Genomic DNA, 20,552 nt, shown 5'->3' with positions numbered 1-20,552 from the left:
TTAAATTTCTTGCTGGAGACAGAGCAAGAGCGAGAGCGAGAGAGAGAGAGAAAGAGAGAGAGGAACTGAGAACTGATGGAGGACGAGTGACAGGTGGAAGAGAGACTAAAGTTTGAGTCAAAAGTTCAGAAAAGCAAGAAAGAGCCAAGAATGTGAAATACAGCAGATGAATAAAGGAATGTTTCAGAATGGAAAACACACTCACACACACACATGTCCAGACAGACAGGAAGATGTCTCCAAGGACTCATAGATAAATACAGACTTAATAAAAAAGAAATATATTGACCCTGTGATGGAGTGGGTGATAAACCGGATAGAGACTTTAGGCCACTTTCATACAAATTCAACACTAATTTCTGATTTGAATGGAATACATGGTAGAGCAGGTTAAATACTGTGTGTGTGTGTGTGTGTGTGTGTGTGTGTGTGTGTGTGTGTGTGTGTGTGTGTGTGTGTGTGTGTGTGTGAGAGGAACTGAGAGGCCGTCGTCCCAAACCGCATCCCGCTGTAATTCATAATGTGGTGAGCCCGCTATGCTAATTTGTGGCGTCTTATTATTTAGCACACTATTCAGTACAGAAGTGTGTGGTTTGGGACACAGCCATGGAAAGAATGGAACACACATATGTGCACACACACAAACAACCATGCACACACACGTAACCTCACTAACTCACTCTCTCACTCTCACACATACACACTTACTCACTCACACACATCCACAAACACACACACACACATCCACAAACACACACACATCCACAAACACATCCACAAACACACTCACTCACACACATAGACAAACACACACATACACACACATCCACAAACACACACATCCACAAACACACTCACTCACACACATAGACAAACACACATACACACACATCCACAAACACACACATCCACAAACACACTCACTCACACACATAGACAAACACACATACACACACATCCACAGACACACAAACATCCACAAACATCCACAAACACACTCACTCACACACATAGACAAACACACACACATCCACAAACACACTCACTCACACACATAGACAAACACACACATACACACACATACAAAACACACACACATCCACAAACACACACACACACACACACATCGACAAACACACTCACTCACACACATAGACAAACACACACATACACACACATACAAAAACACACACACATCCACAAACACACACACACATCCACAAACACACTCACTCACACACATAGACAAACACACACACACACACATAGACAAACACACACATACACACACATCCACAAACACACACACTCACACAGATAGACAAACACACACACACATCCACAAACACACACACACATCCACAAACACACTCACTCACACACATAGACAAACACACACATACACACACATACACACACATACACAAACACACACACACAAACCTATCTTTAGCAAGCTGTTTTATGGGCTAGCTAGATGTTTAGTAGCTAGTAAGGTTTCTCCCTGTGGCTGCGTCCCAAACTGTATAATTTAACCCAACATAGTACGACTAAATAGTACACAGCTAGTGCAGGTAGCACAACAATATTTTGCTGTCGTTTTTTTTTTTTTAACAGTAACAGCAAAGATATATATATCTCCGTCTGCAACGTGACCAAATCCCATATTGTCATGGAAACCTTGGTTTAATTTAGACCAATCATTTAATATAGCAGTCTGTGACAGCCATATGGCCCCTGTTGTCATGGCAACCATCCAATCATTATTAACAGGATTATGTTTTATATTTACATATTTACGATCACAAAGGGATACCAATAATTATCGAGTGGGTGTTTGATATGTATCTGTTTCGCTAAATAGACACTAACACAGGTGGCACACTTCTCTTGCACCTGCTGCTAGAGCACACCTGCCAAACACACACACACACACACACACACACACACACACCATTAGATGGCTGTAGAGAGTGCATGTGCTGAGAATTTGTGCTGACCAATACCCAGCTGTCTCTCTCTCTCTCTCTCTCACACACACACACACACACACACACACACACACACACCATTAGATGGCTGTAGAGAGTGCATGTGCTGAGAACTTGTGCTGACCAATACCCAGCTGTCTCTCTCTCTCTCTCTCTCTCTCTCTCTCTCACACACACACACACACACAAACGCACCTAACAGCAGTAGGCTTTATGCTAAACTGAAATATTTACAGAAAGCACACACACACTTCTCACTAGTACGCTCTGATATTGCTGTTTGTTTGTGTGTGTGTAGCTTCTTGGATTATGTCTCTGCTCACAAATTCTTTTGCACCTCTAGAGAGAATAACAGCTAGTGTGTGTGTGCGTGTGTGTGTGTGTGTGTGTGTGTGTGACTACAGAAATGTATGCAGCTGCTTTAGAACTTATGCAGCTGGAGAGTAGAGTACAATACAGAAAGTGAGACAGCTACAGAGTTAGACATACAGAGACAGACAGAGATAGTGGGCTGCACTGGGATTGGGCAAACACGCACAGAGGTTCCCGTGAGAGGACATGAGCACCTTTTAGGAAGCGTCTGACTCAGTAGTGTTTCCATGAAGAGAGAACCACAGGTGATGGCCAGCTGTCTCCTGTCAGCTGGAACATTTCTTCATTTCCTGTGTTCCAAAAGCCACTGACCTTATTAGAATAATGTGTGGTTTGATACCGTGTTTTCATTCTGATACAGAGAAGTGGCAATAAAACAGAAGGACATATTCTACATACTATTTAACATAAACCACACCCACTCCTGACACACCCCTTTATACCACACCCCTTCATCCATTTATCCCACACCATTTCATTCCTTCATCAGTCACCATTTAATCTCATACCACTTTATAATACATCATCTAATCCCACATCACTCCACCCATTACCATCTAATCCCACACCATCTAATCCCACACCTCTTCATAATACATCTTCTAATCCTACACCATCTAATCCCAAATCCCTTCATAATACATATTCTAATCCCACACCATTTCAAAATACATCATCTAATTCTACACCACTTCATCCCTTAATCCCACACCATCTAATCCCACATCCTTTCATAATGCATCTTCTAATCCCACACCACTTCATCCCTTCATCCCACACCATCAAATCCCACATCCCTTCATCCCACAGCATCTAATCCCTTATCCCTTCAAAATGCATCTTCTAATCCCACACCACTTCATCCCTTCATCTCACAGCATCTAATCCCTTATCCCTTCAAAATGCATCTTCTAATCCCACACCACTTCATCCCTTCATCCCACAGCATCTAATCCCACATCCCTTCATAATGCATCTTCTAATCCCACACCACTTCATCCCTTCATCCCACAGCATCTAATCCCACATCCCTTCATAATGCATCTTCTAATCCCACACCACTTCATCCCTTCATCCCTTCATCCCACAGCATCTAATCCCACATCCCTTCATAATGCATCTTCTAATCCAACACCACTTCATCCCTTCATCCCACAACACCTAACCCCACATCCCTTCATAATACAGCACCTAATCCCACATCCCTTCATAATACACCTTCTATTCCCACACAGCTTTATCTTTTTATCCTTCAACATCTAGTCTCACACCCCTTCATCCATTCATCTCACACCATCTAGTCCCAAACTTTTCATCCCCCACACCATAATCCATTATTCCTCATCCGTTCATCTTCCGTTCATCCCACACCCTTTCAATTTTATACCCCAGCCCACCACGTAGAACTCCATTTCATGCCTCCATTTTGAGTGCTAAAGTATGTGCCCTCTGCTGGCCCTCTATTGATCTGCTCTAAGTCAAACTCATGATGGTCAGTAGTGTCTTTTATCCATGATACACTGGAAGCAGTTTCACAAGGTCATGCTTGTGGACAGTGTGGTTTATAATGTTTATAATATATTGGCTCTGCTAATATTTACTCAAGTGACCATGGAGGCAAGGAATGAGGGATAAACAGAGAGATATGGTGCTGTATCCTGTCTCTCTCACCTCTCTCTCTCTCTCTTTCATTTCCTTCTTTGCTCTGTCTTTCTGAGAATCCTGGTATGTGTGTGTATGTGTTAGCGTGCAAAGACAGTGCTCTCATTCATTGCGCTATAACTTAGGTGCGTCATTCCTTCTTCTGTTTTCCCTCTTTTTCTTAGTCTCAGTTCCTCTCTCTGTCTTTCTCTCTTTCTCAAACATACACTGGGGAAGTGAATCTTGCCTATACATTGGCTAAGTGAATGATTCAACACTCCTGCCAGAGGTGGATCAAAGAACAGCTTCCTGACCATGTGTGTGTGTGTGTGTGTGTGTGTTCGTTCAATTACTGCTCACACCCTTTTTAAAATAGTGCCACTGTGACACACAGATACAACCACAAATGCAGCTCTGGGTAACCTGATGCCATTTTTAATGGTGCTATTTATAATAATGCTCATTTCAATATTTAACTTCCATCATTTCTGGACTAGCACATCTACCATAAATACCCTCCCTAATAAACAGGCAGCTCAGTGTGTCGAGACGAACGTGATGTACGGTCAGAACAACACAGAAAACGACGTGTACAAATGAAATTCAGATTAAATAACACGGGTTTTACAGAAAAGACCTACAGGGTTGAAAACATGGAGCACAAAACCACAAAGTGAGCTCAGAGGAGAAATGTCCCGGCTGGGCTTCTGTACAGTCTGAGTCTACACGACCTGACCGACGCCTCGTGTAGCTGAAGACTCGTCTCTCTTTCACATCCTGTAGTTCTCATTAATAAGAATAACACACAGACAACATTCCCATTCACTACGAAGAAGGGGCAAGGGCTAGTGGATAAAAAAAAAACAAGGGATTGTGGACAGATGGACAGAGAAGCAGATTAGACATATGGTCAGACAGACAGACAGACAGATTGACAAATAAGCAAATGACAGGCAAACAGACAGTCAGATAGACATATAGACAGACAGATAGACGTATAGGCAGGCAGACAGACAGATAGACATAGAGACCCACAGACAGATAGATATTCATATAGGCAGACAGACAGGAAGACAGAATGACACATAAACATATACTGTAGGAAGACAGAGAGGTAGCCATATAAGCAGACAGATGAACAGACAGACAGAGATACAAGCATATACACAGACACACAGATATACAGACCTGCAGACAGACAGACAGACAGTATAGGCTGTAGTGCTCTCACACTATATGATCTTTCATAATACTGTCTAAATACTGTAACCAGTGTGTGTATAGAAGTATGTACAGTATATGTGTGTGTGTGTTCCTGCACCCTGCCAACAATCTCTGAAGCATGAAACGCTGCCTCGTTCCAATCTGAGATATGTGTGAAGCTCTTCCAGCTCGCAGCGCACAGGATGGTACTGCAGTAGTGCACCAGGCTCCAGCCGTCTGAGGACACTCCTCTTAACACTCGTTTATTTCAGCGCTTCCAAACACTTTGGCCAAATCGTCTTTATTTTCCCTCAATACCTTTCAATCACTTCAGAATCTAGGAGCCTTTTGTACCAGTTCCTTTGCTCCAAACCGCAGGAAGAGGATATGCTCATGGATACATGGAAAAAAAAATTCCACAAGTTTCGGAGAAATAAACATAGCAGAGGCATGTGAGAAATCTGAATAGCTTTTAATCTGCTTATTTAGGGTTGCAGTGAACTCAGAGAGCTTTTCTTCTAATTCAGCCCTCACTTCTGCATTCTACAGAAATGTAATAATAAAAAAAAAGTGATCAAATTTTCCACACACACACACACTCACTCACTCTAACTCAAGTGTCAGTGGACTGCTATGCTACATTCACAATAATCTGCACGTTAGTTATGAATACGAAGCAACAAATTAAACGTCTTGCTCAAGTGATTTACCAAACAGCAGTGTGTGGTCCAACTTTTCTTCAGTTCCCCACTCTTTTGGAAGTTCCTACCTGTAATTAACTCCTATTTACTGTTTGCTTATCCTGTAATATAGGACCTCTCATAATGTTGTTACGAAGTAAAGCATCGACGGATGCATCAGAGATTGTTTGTGCCTCTAGTGGCTATATGTAGTTTGTAATCTCCAAACAAAGCCAAGCACATAACATTCATTCATTCATTCATTTTCTACCACTTATCCGAACTACCTCGGGTCACGGGGAGCCTGTGCCTATCTCAGGCGTCATCGGGCATCAAGGCAGGATACACCCTGGACGGAGTGCCAACCCATCACAGGGCACACTGTTACGTGCCAAGACACGTATTTTTGCAGCTGTATTGTAATTGCTTGTGTTACAGCGGATTGGCTGCGCGAATGCAATGCAGTTTACCCAATACCGGTCGGTGCAGGGCGGAGACGCAGCGTACGGACACCGCCCCCAGAAGAAGACCGCGACTATAAAAACGTGAACGTCATGTCAATTCATTGTTGGGTTGTTAGTTGGCGAGTTGTTGGATAGTTGTTGGATAGTTGTTGGATAAATGTATGCTGTGAGATTTGTTGCGATTTATGTTTGTTGTGTATAATACTGTTCTACGTACGCGGCTGGAAGAAGTGAGAAGGAGCGCGCTCATACATTGTACACCACGTAGTATACTTCCGTGTCTAGAGACCTCAGGTAAAGGGCGGTGCCTCCCCTGTATTCTAGTTAGTGAGGGAAGTATAGCGTAGTTAGGATTTTGGTTTCACTTTTGTTTGTAGATGAGCGTGACTAATATAAAACAGTGTTAGGTAAGCGGGTTTTGACTTTCTGTTTGTTTCTTTTCTTTGGCGCCGCTGATTTTCCAGTCCCGGCTGTTGCAGCAGTACAAAACATTTGTATATGATTGTGTATATATTATTGTAAATATAATTACCACTTTGTACAGTAAAGACAAACTCACCACAAGCACTGTGTCCGCATAAGTCATTACTGTGGTCGGCAATTCATAGAAATTATCACTCTGTACCAGTTAGTCTTGTCCGTCCATTCACATCCACATTGGTCATCACTAGTTGCTGACTCTGAGAACTCCCTAGACATAACTCGGGGTCGTAACAAGTGGGGGCTCGTCCGGGATCTTTAATAGGTTCCTGTATAGCGGTGATTATTGTGTGTAGTGAGTGGAAGAGCTCATTGGATCTTCTCCTTATAGACACTACTTGTCTTTACGTGTTTGAGCTACAAGCCTTCTTAAGTGCTCCCTCTCTAGAGAGGGTGAATGAGTGTAGAAAGGATGATTTGTTGGAGATTGCGGCTCACTTTGAAATGTCGCTGTCCAGACAATTATTAAAAAAGGAAATTAAAAAGCTTGTGGTGGAAAAACTTTTGGAGTTACATGTTTTAAGTCTGCCAGCTGACCCTGGAGCGGTTGTAAGCGTAAGCACTCCTATTGACCCCGAAAAAGAGGAGGCTGAATTGCCCCTTCCTAAAATCAAGGCGACTCTACCTAGGTTTGAAGCATTCTCTCCCCAAACTTCTGGGTCTTTAGAGAATGCTCGTATGAAAGTGCGCATACGCCGTTTGGAACTGGACAAGGAGGAGCGAGTGGAGCAGAGACAGGCTGAGCGTGAGCTAAAAATCACGATCCGACGGATGGAGCTAGAACTGGAGAGGGAACTTCGGTTACGGGAGTTAGATATGAGGGTGAAGGAGTTCACTCTTCAGTCTACTACCCAGCCGAGTCAGCTTCCACTCCCTGTTCCTAAGCCTGAGTCTCCGGCTCCGACTCCAGTTATACCCAGTCCAGGAGATGCGGTGGTATCAGGCACTTCTTTTGAAATTACAGAGCATATTGCGCTAGTCCCGCCTTTTAGAGAAACGGAAATTGACACCTACTTCGGTGTGTTTGAGAGAATTGCTAATTCTCTAAATTGGCCAAAGGAGTTGTGGATATTATTACTACAATGTAAGCTGGTAGGAAAAGCCCAGGAGGTTTGTTCATCATTGTCTGTACCTGATAGCATGGATTACGACACAGTGAAAACTGCAATCCTTCGTGTTTATGAGCTTGTCCCTGAAGCTTATCGTCAGAAGTTTCGTACTTTTAGAAAGGGACAGATACAAACATATGTGGAATTTGCAAGGGAGAAGTCTCTCCTTTTTGACAAATGGACTGCAGCCAGTAAAGTTACTAATCAGGAGTCATTAAGGGAATTAATGCTGTTGGAGGACTTTAAAAATTGTCTACCAGAGCGAGTTTCTGTTTATTTGAATGAGTGTAAGGTTACCACTCTTTCTCAAGCTGCTGTGTTAGCTGATGAGTTTGTTCTAACACATAAGACGTTGTTCTTATCTAGGCCTAAGCAACAAATTCCAGTGGAACAGAACTCCAAAGTGGAGCAACAGAGACAAGTAAGTCCGCCTGGTTATAGCAGAACAAGATCAATCGCTGGTGAGTGTTTTTATTGTCACAAACTTGGCCATGTGGCTGCTAATTGTTTTGCCTTAAAACGAAAGCAGGAAAGACCGGAAAAGAGTCCTGGTCGTGAGGAGCGACAACCAAAAAGTGTGGGTTTTGTAAAAACAATTTCACAGAAGTCCGTGGTGAACGCTGATGAGTGTTACAAACCTTTTCTTTCTAAAGGTAGTGTTGGTGTTTCAGAAGGTGAGGAAAAGGAAATTGTCATTTTACGTGACACAGGAGCTGCTCAGTCGTTTATACGTGAAGGAGTACTTCCGTTGACTGAACAAACGTTTACTGGATCCCATGCTCTTTGTCAAGGTTTGGAGATGCGGTATGTTCGTGTTCCCATACATTACATAACTTTGAAATCTCATGTGGTGACTGGGTTAGTTAAGGTTGGAGTTCGGCCAGTCTTACCAGTTGCTGGAGTAGATTTTATTTTAGGTAATGACTTAGCAGGAGGAAAAGTGGTTCCAGTAATAGAAGTAACAGAGGTGTGTGCGGACTGCCAATCTGATGAATTTGCAGAGAAGCTTCCTGAGATTTTTTCCTCATGTGTTATCACGCGTTCAAAAGCAAGGTATTCTGGTGATGTGTTGGATCTTTCTGACTCTTTCTTAGTAAAGGAAGTGTGTGAGGAATTGGTTAAACCAGAGGTTAAAACCCAGCTGCTCACAAGCCCGTTATCTAGTAAAAATGTTACTAGAAATTAATTCATTTCTGCTCAACATTGTGATGAAAGTTTATGCTGTTTCTTTAACTCTGTACTTGACTCGAATGAAATAAGCCAGAAACCAGTAGCTTTCTTTCTTGAAGATGGTTTGTTAATGCGTAAGTGGACATCTAGAATAAATGAGGTGAAAGATGCTGTTTTTCAAATTGTAGTCCCGGTAAAGTATCGACACTTGGTCCTGAGTGTAGCTCATGATAATCCTTGGGCTGGGCACTTAGGGATCACAAAAACTTACAGGCGAGTGCTACAACATTTTTTTTGGCCACGACTACGTCAAAATGATGTTGTTAAATATTGTTCGTCATGTGAGACCTGTCAGAAGGTAGGAAAGCCAAATCAGGTAATCCCTCCGGCACCCCTGCATCCTATTCCAGTGATATGGGAACCTTTTGAAAAGGTGTTGACTGTGTAGGGCCGTTGCCCAAAACAAAGGCAGGAAATCAGTTTTTACTTACTGTTATGTGCACTGCTACACGTTTTCCAGAAGCTATCCCTTTGCGCCGTATTACTGCACAGATAGTAGTGAGAGCCCTTACAAAATTTTTTACTGTGTTTGGTCTACCTAGGATTGTCCAAACGGACAAGGGATCTAATTTTACGTCTAATTTGTTCTCACAAGTCATGAAGCTGCTAGGCGTGCAACACCAAATGTCAAGTCCATATCACCCTGAGTCACAGGGAGCATTAGAACGGTTTCATCAGTCTTTGAAATCCATGTTAAGGAAATTTTGTATGGACAGTGGGAAAGACTGGGACGAAGGTGTTCCATTGGTTTTGTTTGCTGCACGAGAAGCAGTGCAGGAGTCTTTGGGGTTCAGTCCAGCAGAACTAGTGTTTGGACATTCTGTTAGAGGCCCATTGAAGGTATTAAAAGAGACTTTTATGTCTAACAAACAACCGCAACAGAAAAATGTTTTGGATTACACGAGCACTTTTTGTGAGCGTTGGCACAAAGCATGTGAATTGGCGAAGAAAATGCTAGGCGAATCTCAAGCCAAGATGAAGCATCACTTTGACCGCAAAGCAATACATCGGGAGTTTAAAGTGGGTGACAAGGTACTTGTTCTTCTACCTGTTCTTGGATCTGCTCTTTCTTCCAAGTTTTTAGGTCCATATCTAATCAGGGAGAAGTTAAGTGAGACTGATTATGTCATTGAGACTCCAGATCGGAAACAAAAAAGTCGGGTGTGTCACATAAATATGTTAAAGCTGTTTGTAGATCGTGAAGTGTCTGTAGATAGCGTTCCAGAACTCGCACTAGGGGAAAAGAAAGCGACAGTAGCAATAGTGTCTGTTGTTGAGTCTTCAGACTCTGACGGGCCCGTGATTAATCGATCATCCACCCAGTTAGGTGCGAGGCTGATAAATTCACAGCTTTTAGAAACTCTTCAATCGGATACTCTTTCGTTGGTTGCTCATTTACCTGACCCTCAGCGTAAAGATATCGTAGCTTTAATTAAGGAATTTCCCTCGATATTTGGTGATGTACCCACACAGACGTCTGTCTTACAGCATGACATTAAAGTAACAAAGGATGTTCCGTTAAAGCAGCATCCCTATCGAGTGAATGTGGCAAAACGTGAAATCATGCGTAAAGAGGTGGAATACTTGGTGAAAAATGGGTTGGCAATTCCTAGTTGTAGTCCGTGGAGCTCACCTTGTGTGTTGGTGCCAAAACCAGATGGCACTTTTAGACTTTGTACTGATTACAGAAAACTCAATGCTGTAACCGTCACTGACTCATTTCCGTTACCACGAATTGATGATTGCATTGATACTGTAGGTAAAGCCACTTTTGTCACAAAATTAGATCTTCTTAAGGGATATTGGCAAGTTCCACTGACTCCGAGAGCTTCAGAACTATCTGCTTTCGTCACTCCAGATGCGTTTTTACAATATACAGTAATGCCGTTTTATGCTGAAAAATTCACCTGCTACTTTTCAGAGACTGGTTAACCTTGTATTGCTGATATATCAAATTGTGTTGCCTATTTGGATGATTTGGTCATACACTCCTGTGATTGGACTGGTCATATGGAATCCCTTCGTGCTGTTTTCACTAGACTAACAGAAGCTGGGTTAACGGTAAACTTGGCAAAATGTGAGTTTGCCCAAGCCACTGTGGTTTATCTTGGGATGAGGGCTGGCCAAGGACATGTTTCTCCATTGGAGGCTAAAGTTAAGGCCATTCTTGACTTTCCAGTTCCCACAACCCGACGGGAATTACGTAGATTTTTAGGAATGGTTGGTTATTACAGAGGGTTTTGTAAAAACTTTTCTTCGGTTGCTGAGCCCTTAACGTCCTTACTAAGTCCCACTACTACATTCAAATGGTCTCCTGATTGTCAAATTGCTTTTAAAAATGTGAAAGCTTTGTTGTGTTCTGCTCCTGTTCTAGTTGCTCCTGACTTTGCCAGACCTTTTAAACTGGAGGTTGATGCAAGTGGTGTGGGAATCGGAGCAGTGTTGTTACAGGAGGATGCGAAGGAAGTAAACCATCCGGTTTGCTACTTTTCTCGAAAATTAAACAAACACCAAGTAAAGTATTCCACGATTGAGCGAGAAGCTTTAGCTTTACTGTTGGCCCTACAGCACTTTGAGGTATATGTTGGCTCAAGTGTCTTGCCTGTAGTGGTATATACTGATCATAATCCGCTTGTGTTTTTGTCCCGAATGTATAACCACAATCAACGGCTCATGAGATGGTTTCTTGTAATTCAAGAATACAACCTAGAAATGAAGCATAAAAAAGGTATTGAAAATAAAATTGCTGATGCTCTTTCTAGAGTTTAAAAAGAAAAAATCAACTACTGTGTTTTGAGGATTTTTTTTTTTTGTGTAGGGGCGTGTTACGTATTTTTGCAGCTGCATTGTAATTGCTTGTGTTACAGCGGATTGGCTGCGCGAATGCAATGCAGTTTACCCAATACCGGTCGGTGCAGGGCGGAGACGCAGCGTACGGACACAGCCCCCGGAAGAAGACCGCGACTATAAAAACGTGAACGTCATGTCAATTCATTGTTGGGTTGTTGATTGGCGAGTTGTTGGATAGTTGTTGGATAGTTGTTGGATAAATGTATGCTGTGAGATTTGTTGCGATTTATGTTTGTTGTGTATAATACTGTTCTACGTACAGGGCTGGAAGAGGTGAGAAGGAGCGCGCTCATACATTGTACACCACGTAGTATACTTCCGTGTCTAGAGACCTCAGGTAAGGGGCGGTGCCTCCCCTGTATTCTAGTTAGTGAGGGAAGTATAGCGTAGTTAGGATTTTGGTTTCACTTTTGTTTGTAGATGAGCGTGACTAATATAAAACAGTGTTAGGTAAGCGGGTTTTGACTTTCTGTTTGTTTCTTTTCTTTGGCGCCGCTGATTTTCCAGTCCCGGCTGTTGCAGCAGTACAAAACATTTGTATATGATTGTGTATATATTATTGTAAATATAATTACCACTTTGTACAGTAAAGACAAACTCACCACAAGCACTGTGTCCGCATAAGTCATTACTGTGGTCGGCAATTCATAGAAATTATCACTCTGTACCAGTTAGTCTTGTCCGTCCATTCACATCCACATTGGTCATCACTAGTTGCTGACTCTGAGAACTCCCTAGACATAACTCGGGGTCGTAACACACACACTCTCATTGACTCACGCAATCACACACTAGGGACAATTTTCCAGAGATGCCAATCAACCTACCATGCATGTCTTTGGACCGGGGGAGGAAACCGGAGTACCCGGAGGAAACCCCCGAGGCACGGGGAGAACATGCAAACTCCACACACACAAGGCAGAGGCGGGAATCGAACCCCCAACCCTGGAGGTGTGAGGCGAACCAGTAAGCCACCGTGCCCCCAGCACATAACATGTCCATTAAAAATAAATGCGATTTAAACAAACCTAGTGTGTATAAATCTTAAAGTGGGATGGAGGATAAAAAAAAGACAGGCCACACCCACAAACGTTTACCATAGATGCACTAACCATAGAAGCGCTAACCACAACAAGTCACTCTACCCCACAACAAAAGTAACACAAGTAACAAAATTACATGACATAAACAACCTGCTAGCTAACTGTACTTGCTCACTAGTTATCTGATGTCACTGAGTAACAGATAAGTGCACCACATGTCTCACCTTCTGTTTAGCAAATAACGCTAGGTAGCAACCTAAACATTTAGTAAAGCATAAATAAAAATGACGATATCCCAAACCACAAACCGCACATACAAATTTACTAGATGTACAAGTAGACCATAGCATCAAACTTTGAGCTAATGTATGTATTTTGTCCTAAATACAGTTTGTGAGTCAGGATACATTAGTACTCTTACCTCTACAGTGCACTTCCGAACCTCTCGGTCTTTCCCAGAGCACCTGTAGTGCTGAAGAGGAACCACAGAGTGTTGAACATAAAGTGGTGGGCCATAGGGTGGTGTGTCCAGATGTGGGTGTGGCCTGTGGAGAGGTGAAGAGAAAGGGGCGGAGGCTGGAGGAGGTGCACGCTTACTGATGGATCTTTGTCTCTGTCTCTTCCGGGACTTTGTGTCTGCTCGTTCGTCCTTCTTATCACCTTGCGACTTCGCATCCTGTGTAACCGCAGTGGGTTTGACCTGCAGTGGCTCGACAGTGACGTTTCCATGAAGCCAGGTGTACAGCGCGTGCCGGTTTTGCCGATGAAGTGGGAGTGAGTATGGAACCCTGCCATAACCAAACTGACCAGGACGAATTGGTCTGTGGGATAGATAGATAGATAGATAGATAGACAGACAGACAGACAGACAGACAGATAGATAGAAGGTGGGGAGGTCAGAAAAAAAGAGTTAACCCATTTAAACTCACCTTCTCACAGACGCCTGATCCCAATTGGTGGAGACTGACCTCCTGCTCCCGCCTGCTCCTACTCTTCCTGCCACATCATTGGATGGCCTTCTGGATCCTCTGCCTGACTGACCGTTTGCACGCGAGGATGGAGAAGACTGAGATCTGTAAATTGAAATCGGCTGGTGATTGGCCGTTCCGACATCTGGTCGGTAGAGAGGAGGCACTTGATTGGGCAGCTCTTGTACAACCCCTTCAGGTATGTCTCGATAGAGGGGTAGTCCAGGACTCTGGTTGGCTGGATTTATTCTGTCATTGCCAGGATATGAGGAGGGGTAATAAGGCACATGTGGGGGCTGTAAGGGGGTGTGGCTTGATCCACCTGACGGCAGGTAACTTGTCCCGCTCCAGGTTTGGGGCGGTGCTATGCACTGTCTGCGCCTCTCAGTCACACCCACTCCACAGCTCTGAGAACACTCCACCCACTCACTCCATGGGCCCCATACACCTTCTAGCCCTACCCCTTCTGTCTGTCGGGGGTGTCGACCAATTGCCTAAAATGATCAGAAAGAGAGGATATCCTTCAGGTTTTGATCATATCTGTTGTTATTCCTGTGAAATCAAAAAAGATGGCCTGAGGCAATTACTACATGTAGTGCGCACGACAGTAGGTAATAAACAGCTGTGAGTACCGATTGAGTAATGTGCTAGAATGTGTTGAAACTCGCCTCCTATCAGGTGTGGCATCGTCCTGTCTCGGGAAGTTAGCACATCCAAAAATAATAACATTCACAGCTCGTCTATTTGTTTTCTCCCTACCGTGTGGCATGTGTCTCCTGTAGTGTTCACAATTTAGCACTCATCTGCCCTGTTGCCCCAGGCCGTATCCGCTGATTTGGAAAACAACCATCACATTTCTCCTTCACATGTACACACACCGGCTGCTTTTACACCTCTGTGTTTCTCTTAGCTCTAAATGCCAGGGGGGCAGTTTAACATAAGTTCCAGTGTAACTGTCTGTAACAAATGTTTTTATTAATTTACTTGTAATTTTATACACATTAGCATATCCTCTTATACACCTATATATCTTATATACCTATACATCAGCACTGTACTAGCATCAAACATAATCAGTGAGTAAGATGATTATAATTTCCACAGTAAATATATATTTTAAACTATATGTTGAAAATAGGTCACTTTCTCCTGTTGTTCTTTTTTTGTAATAGTTCATAGACTAATGTTCAGCTGGTGAAACAGGCTGCAGGAGACTAATTTTATGAACTTTAGCCTAAGAACTTAATCCCAAGAATTTCAGCTCAAGGCTACAGTTCCTGCTACATCCATTGTAGTCTCTCTGTCACCGCTAACCTCACACCCACAAACACAGAAATGCTATCTAATAAATACAACACCAGGTTTATTGTACATCTACCAAGCATGTGGTTTGGGTGTTGTAATGGAAAACATGGACAAGAGTACTCTGTTACTCTGGTTCCTGGACAATATCTGAAAATATTCCATGGAACTTCTCCTAAAACATAGAGCCAATTCACAACCAGCAAAATTAATTCAGTTTTGGGAGCAAACTGTTGTTGCTCTGGAACCAAGAATTTGTGACATCAGTTCAATTTATTTTCACAAATGCAATAAAAAAGGTAAATCTGAGCCAGGATTGTTAGCCCATAGAACTTGACCCAGGAACTTAAAACCAGCAACTGGAATGTGTTAGCTATAAGTTATCCAGTAGCCATAGTGAGACAGACAAAACATTGTCAGATCATATAGTTGTAGCTCCACAAGTTAGGTCCAGAAACTCTGGAATATCAGCAACTTAAAATCATACAGTATATCAAGAGTTTCATTCATTCATTCATCTTCTACCGCTTATCCGAACTACCTCGGGTCACGGGGAGCCTGTGCCTATCTCAGGCGTCATCGGGCATCAAGGCAAGATACACCCTGGACAGAGTGCCAACCCATCACAGGGCACACACACACTCTCATTCACTCACGCAATCACACACTATGGACAATTTTCCAGAGATGCCAATCAACCTACCATGCATGTCTTTGGACAAGGGGGTTGAAACCAGAGTACCCAGAGGAAACCAACGAGGCACGGGGAGAACATGCAAACTCCACACAAAAGGCGGAGGCGGAAATCGAACCCCGACCCTGGAGGTGTGAGGCGAACGTGCTAACCACTAAGCCACCGTGCCCCCAGCTCAAGAGTTTATGCTCGGGAATTTCAAGGACGATTAACAAAGAAATTTAAGACTGTGAACCTTGGCCAAAAATATTCTGTAAGTAATATTTTGTAAGTACTCAGCAGTGTACAATAATCCTAATCAAATGAGTAGGAATAGTGGGTAGTTATGAAAATGTGGAATGGGCAAATGGGTCCTGAAAAGTGCAGGGGTTAAGACCTAAAAGTTTAGGAACTTAAGGCTAGAAATATAATCCAGGCATATTAATACAAAAATTAAAGACCGGAAGCCTTTAAATCAGGATTTTTAGCCCAGGAATCTTAGCAAAAGGAAAACCAAACTAGGAACTTTAGCCATGTAATCAAAGCCAAGGACCTTTAGTCCAGGAACGTAAGCAGACTACCTTTAACTTAGGAACCAACACCAAGGCCATTTAGACCAGAAGCTTCAAAACAGGAACCAAAGCCAAGAACATTTAGTCCAGGACCTTAGCCAAACCCCTTTAGTCAAGGATTTCTTGACCAGCTAAATGCTCAAAATACAATAAAGCATGCACCTCATTTCTTTAGCACAATTGCATGTGGTGTGTAGACGCTAACATAATCAATCAACCGAAAACCAAAAATAAAACCTGGTACAACTTTCACAGTTGTTATTTTTACACATTAGGATACGCCTATAGCTGATGACAAAATGGCTTGGCAATCAAATTTTAAGAAAAGTTCCTTAGTTCCCTGAACAAACAGCACTGTGTTAGTGGTGAAGGTACCATTTTATGATGTAATCTGGTATGTGTTAGTGTGCAATATAATTCCACATTGTAGGAAACAGGGGGTAGAGTGGCATTTGGAACACAGCCCAGAAAAATAAGACCCTGAAAACCACAGTAGTGGGAGTTCAGTGCAATTTTATTTTGCCTTGTTCCCGTTAGCTGAACCTAACCCTGAGCATCTATGTAAAAAATATGATTTATAAATGGGAGAAACTCAGCTGAGCTCCATGTTGGAAAAAAATCACGATTAGCACCGTTTAACTACAGGGTCATCACGGGGACACACACTTTGCTGTTGGACTGCCACAGCTGTGAGACTTAAGAAATGATCATTCATTTTATGGTATATTTAATCATACATAAAAAGCAAAAGTCCACAGATAATATAAAGAGAGAGAAAAAATGAGAGACAGAGAATAGAGCTGAGCTAAAGCTGTATTCGCAATAGAAATTCACACCTATTTGAAAGCAAGGTGTAGAAGAGCTAGAAGTAACGACGACCATTTTCCCAGTAGCTAGTTTAACAGTTTCATTCATTCATTCATCTTCTACCGCTTATCCGAACTATCTCGGGTCACGGGGAGCCTGTGCCTATCTCAGGCGTCATTGGGCATCAAGGCAGGATACACCCTGGACGGAGTGCCAACCCATCGCAGGGCGTTTAACAGTTTCATTAAATCTAATTGAATTAAAGCACAATAAATTAAAGTTTATTCCACTCCTAATCAGATCAGGACACCATGCTCAGATATAGAACTGTTCTGAGAATTTGTCCTATCTTCTGGAACTGTCCTACTATATTTTTGTCTACTTTATTACTGACCTCATCAGAAATGACCTCCAGCATTTGAAAAGTAGAGTACAGAAGAATTTTACCTCAAGACATTAAGACCCAGAAATATTAACTGGGGCTAATTAATGCAGGAACTACAACTGAAATGTAATCTCAGGAAGCTTTAGCCTGGAAACTCTGAACCTGCTACATACTCAAGTAAAGTGTCTGTGTTGCAAAGATCTAAAAATGTCTCTGTGTGTGTGTGTGTGTGTGTGTGTGTGTGTGCGTGTTTGTGTGTGTGTATGTGTGTGTGTGTGAGTGTATGTGTGTGCGTGTTATAGTAACACCTATTATAAAAATTAGGAAATGGCTGAGTCACATAACGGATGACACAGTAACTACACACACGCATGCACAGACACACACACACGCGCACGCACGCACGCACACATGACTCACAGATTTCACTCAATCCTTCTGCAAACAAAAACACGCACACACATGCTCCCTAGGGTAAATACACCTACACACACTACTGAATTTACACACTATTGAAATTAGAAACACACACAGACACACACACACACACTGTGAATTCATGTCATTGGTCTAAATGTCACAATAACGGAAAGGGCCATTCACATTTGCTATTTTAGGGGGCAGTAACATTGTGTGTGTGTGTTCTAAGTGGACACAGCCTTTGGAAGGAATGCAACTCTTATACACATCATTCATGAACGCATTTAGACAAATCGCTATACACATGTACTCACTATAGCTTCATGACGACACTGTGTGTTCTAGCATGTGGAACAATGTTATTTAATACAATCAATTATAACCGGAGAGGATACGACTGCTCAGTTAAGAGATATGTTAATAAAACTCACCCAAGCTAGCAACATTCATTCATTCATTCATTTTCTACCGCTTATCCGAACTACCTCGGGTCACGGGGAGCCTGTGCCTATCTCAGGCGTCATCGGGCATCAAGGCAGGATACACCCTCAACGGAGTGCCAACCCATCGCAGGGCACAAACACACACACACTCTCATTCACTCACACAATCACACACTACGTAAATTTTCCAGAGATGCCAATCAACCTACCATGCATGTCTTTGGACCGGGGGAGGAAACCGGAGTGCCCGGAGGAAACCCCCGAGGCACGGGGAGAACATGCAAACTCCACACACACACAAGGTGGAGGCGGGAATCGAACCCCCAACCCTGGAGGTGTGAGGCGAACATGCTAACCACTAAGCCACCGTGCCCCCCAAGCTAGCAACACCACCACCAACAAAATAAAGTTCACTTAAATTTCAGCATTTGAGACACAGCCTTAGATAAAATAGTAAACAATTGACTATTTATCTGATCCCAGAACACACGTTTTAGACTTTTCTGATGATGCTCACTAGTTAGAACGGATACTGACACAAGCTCTTTGATAACACAGCCTGGCATTACTCAGTGAATCAAAGTCAAAAGAATCAAATCACTCGAGTGAATCATAACAGACATAAGTAAATAGCAGAGAACAAGAGATTTATAATTTTTTAAATGTTTATTTTAATTATTATCACTTACTGTTTTGTTGGCCTTTTCGACGGCGCTCACACACACGGCGCTCAGCACTGTGCTCCATAATACACACCACCTGCAAAAAGATGAACACACGTATACACAGTGAGACACTGTGAAGAAAAAAAAAGCAAAAATTCAAAACCATCCATCAGCCAAAATAAAAATGAGCTCATCCACCTTTACTGTCAACATATCCACAGAAATAAAAGCCAAAAAGTCCAAAAAACTAAAACTGGGATCAAATATTTTACTTCCTGCACATGACCATTATTTAGTATCTCATGGCTTCATTAAGATGTGGACACAAGTATCCGAGAATGATATAAATAAACAAAGTGCAAAATAATAAGGTGCACTGGATCAAGTGCTATTCTATAAGCTGCAGTAAAATGGGTGTTGATTTAAATCAAATTCACAGCATTTACATCCAGAGTTATTCTTATTCCTATTCGATTTATTTCAACACTCATTTTTTTCACTCAAATCATATCGGTCTTTATATTTTTCAGGACGTCTTTTAGTTTTTATGTTGCAATGGATTATGTTTGACAGCAAGAACAAACACCATCTGCATCTTCGGTCCAAATTAATCTTTTTTTTTTTTTAGTTTTAAGGTGTTTTAAGCAAGTATATAACCCTAGTCTGAATACCAGGAACTTTCCCACCAGTTAAGACAATTTAGATATAACACACCTGAACAAACACACGACTGAATCCTAACACACCACTATACACTTTGGAATCTTCTCACACAACTGAACTCTTTTTAGAGTCCTAACAGAAAAATGAATCGTTTACGCTCCAGTCCTAACAGAAAACTACACATTAAAAAAAAAATTGTCTTAATACACAACAAATCTGTACTGTTATGTCTTAACACCACTGAGTGTGACGTGTTTGTACGGCACATGAACGGAACCTTCAACGTTCTTGTTAAATCTTAGGTCCAATCACAGTAATGGTGTTTACAAAGTAGCACACATGCTTCTTGTTACTGGACCAACACACACACACACACACACACACACACACACACACACACACACGGAGTAAGTGTGGAATGCAGAGGAATACAGTGAAACTCTCGTACACACTTTATCTAAATGGCTTGTTAATTAGCTAATGAGATGTTTGAGTCTGCTTCAGTGAGTGTTTATTGCCCTGTTGGTCCCAGATATTAGGATTCTTATCTTCAGTCACTTGAACACACACAGACACACGCACACACGCAGA

At 42.3% G+C, this 20,552-nt stretch overlaps 1 protein-coding gene across 2 annotated transcripts in view; it reads right to left on the bottom strand.

Annotated features, from left to right (window-relative positions):
• adamtsl4 (ADAMTS-like 4) overlaps positions 1 to 20,552 on the bottom strand; it is a 47,041-nt gene that overhangs the window by 25,631 nt on the left and 858 nt on the right. The window contains exons 2-4 of one of the 2 annotated variants that reach the window (XM_060871021.1): positions 19,323 to 19,392; positions 13,993 to 14,525; positions 13,485 to 13,884 (exon numbers count right to left, since the gene is read on the bottom strand). In XM_060871021.1, coding sequence (XP_060727004.1) covers positions 13,485 to 13,884; positions 13,993 to 14,525; positions 19,323 to 19,392 — 1,003 coding nt within the window. The remainder of the gene's footprint in view (positions 1 to 13,484; positions 13,885 to 13,992; positions 14,526 to 19,322; positions 19,393 to 20,552) is intronic. The other variant, XM_060871022.1, reaches the window with a different exon arrangement.

Source organism: Tachysurus vachellii, chromosome 5, assembly GCF_030014155.1.
Source record: "Tachysurus vachellii isolate PV-2020 chromosome 5, HZAU_Pvac_v1, whole genome shotgun sequence".
Lineage (NCBI taxonomy): Eukaryota > Metazoa > Chordata > Actinopteri > Siluriformes > Bagridae > Tachysurus > Tachysurus vachellii.
Note: the sequence above shows the minus strand (reverse complement) of the source record. Positions and strands in the feature narration are given on the sequence as shown.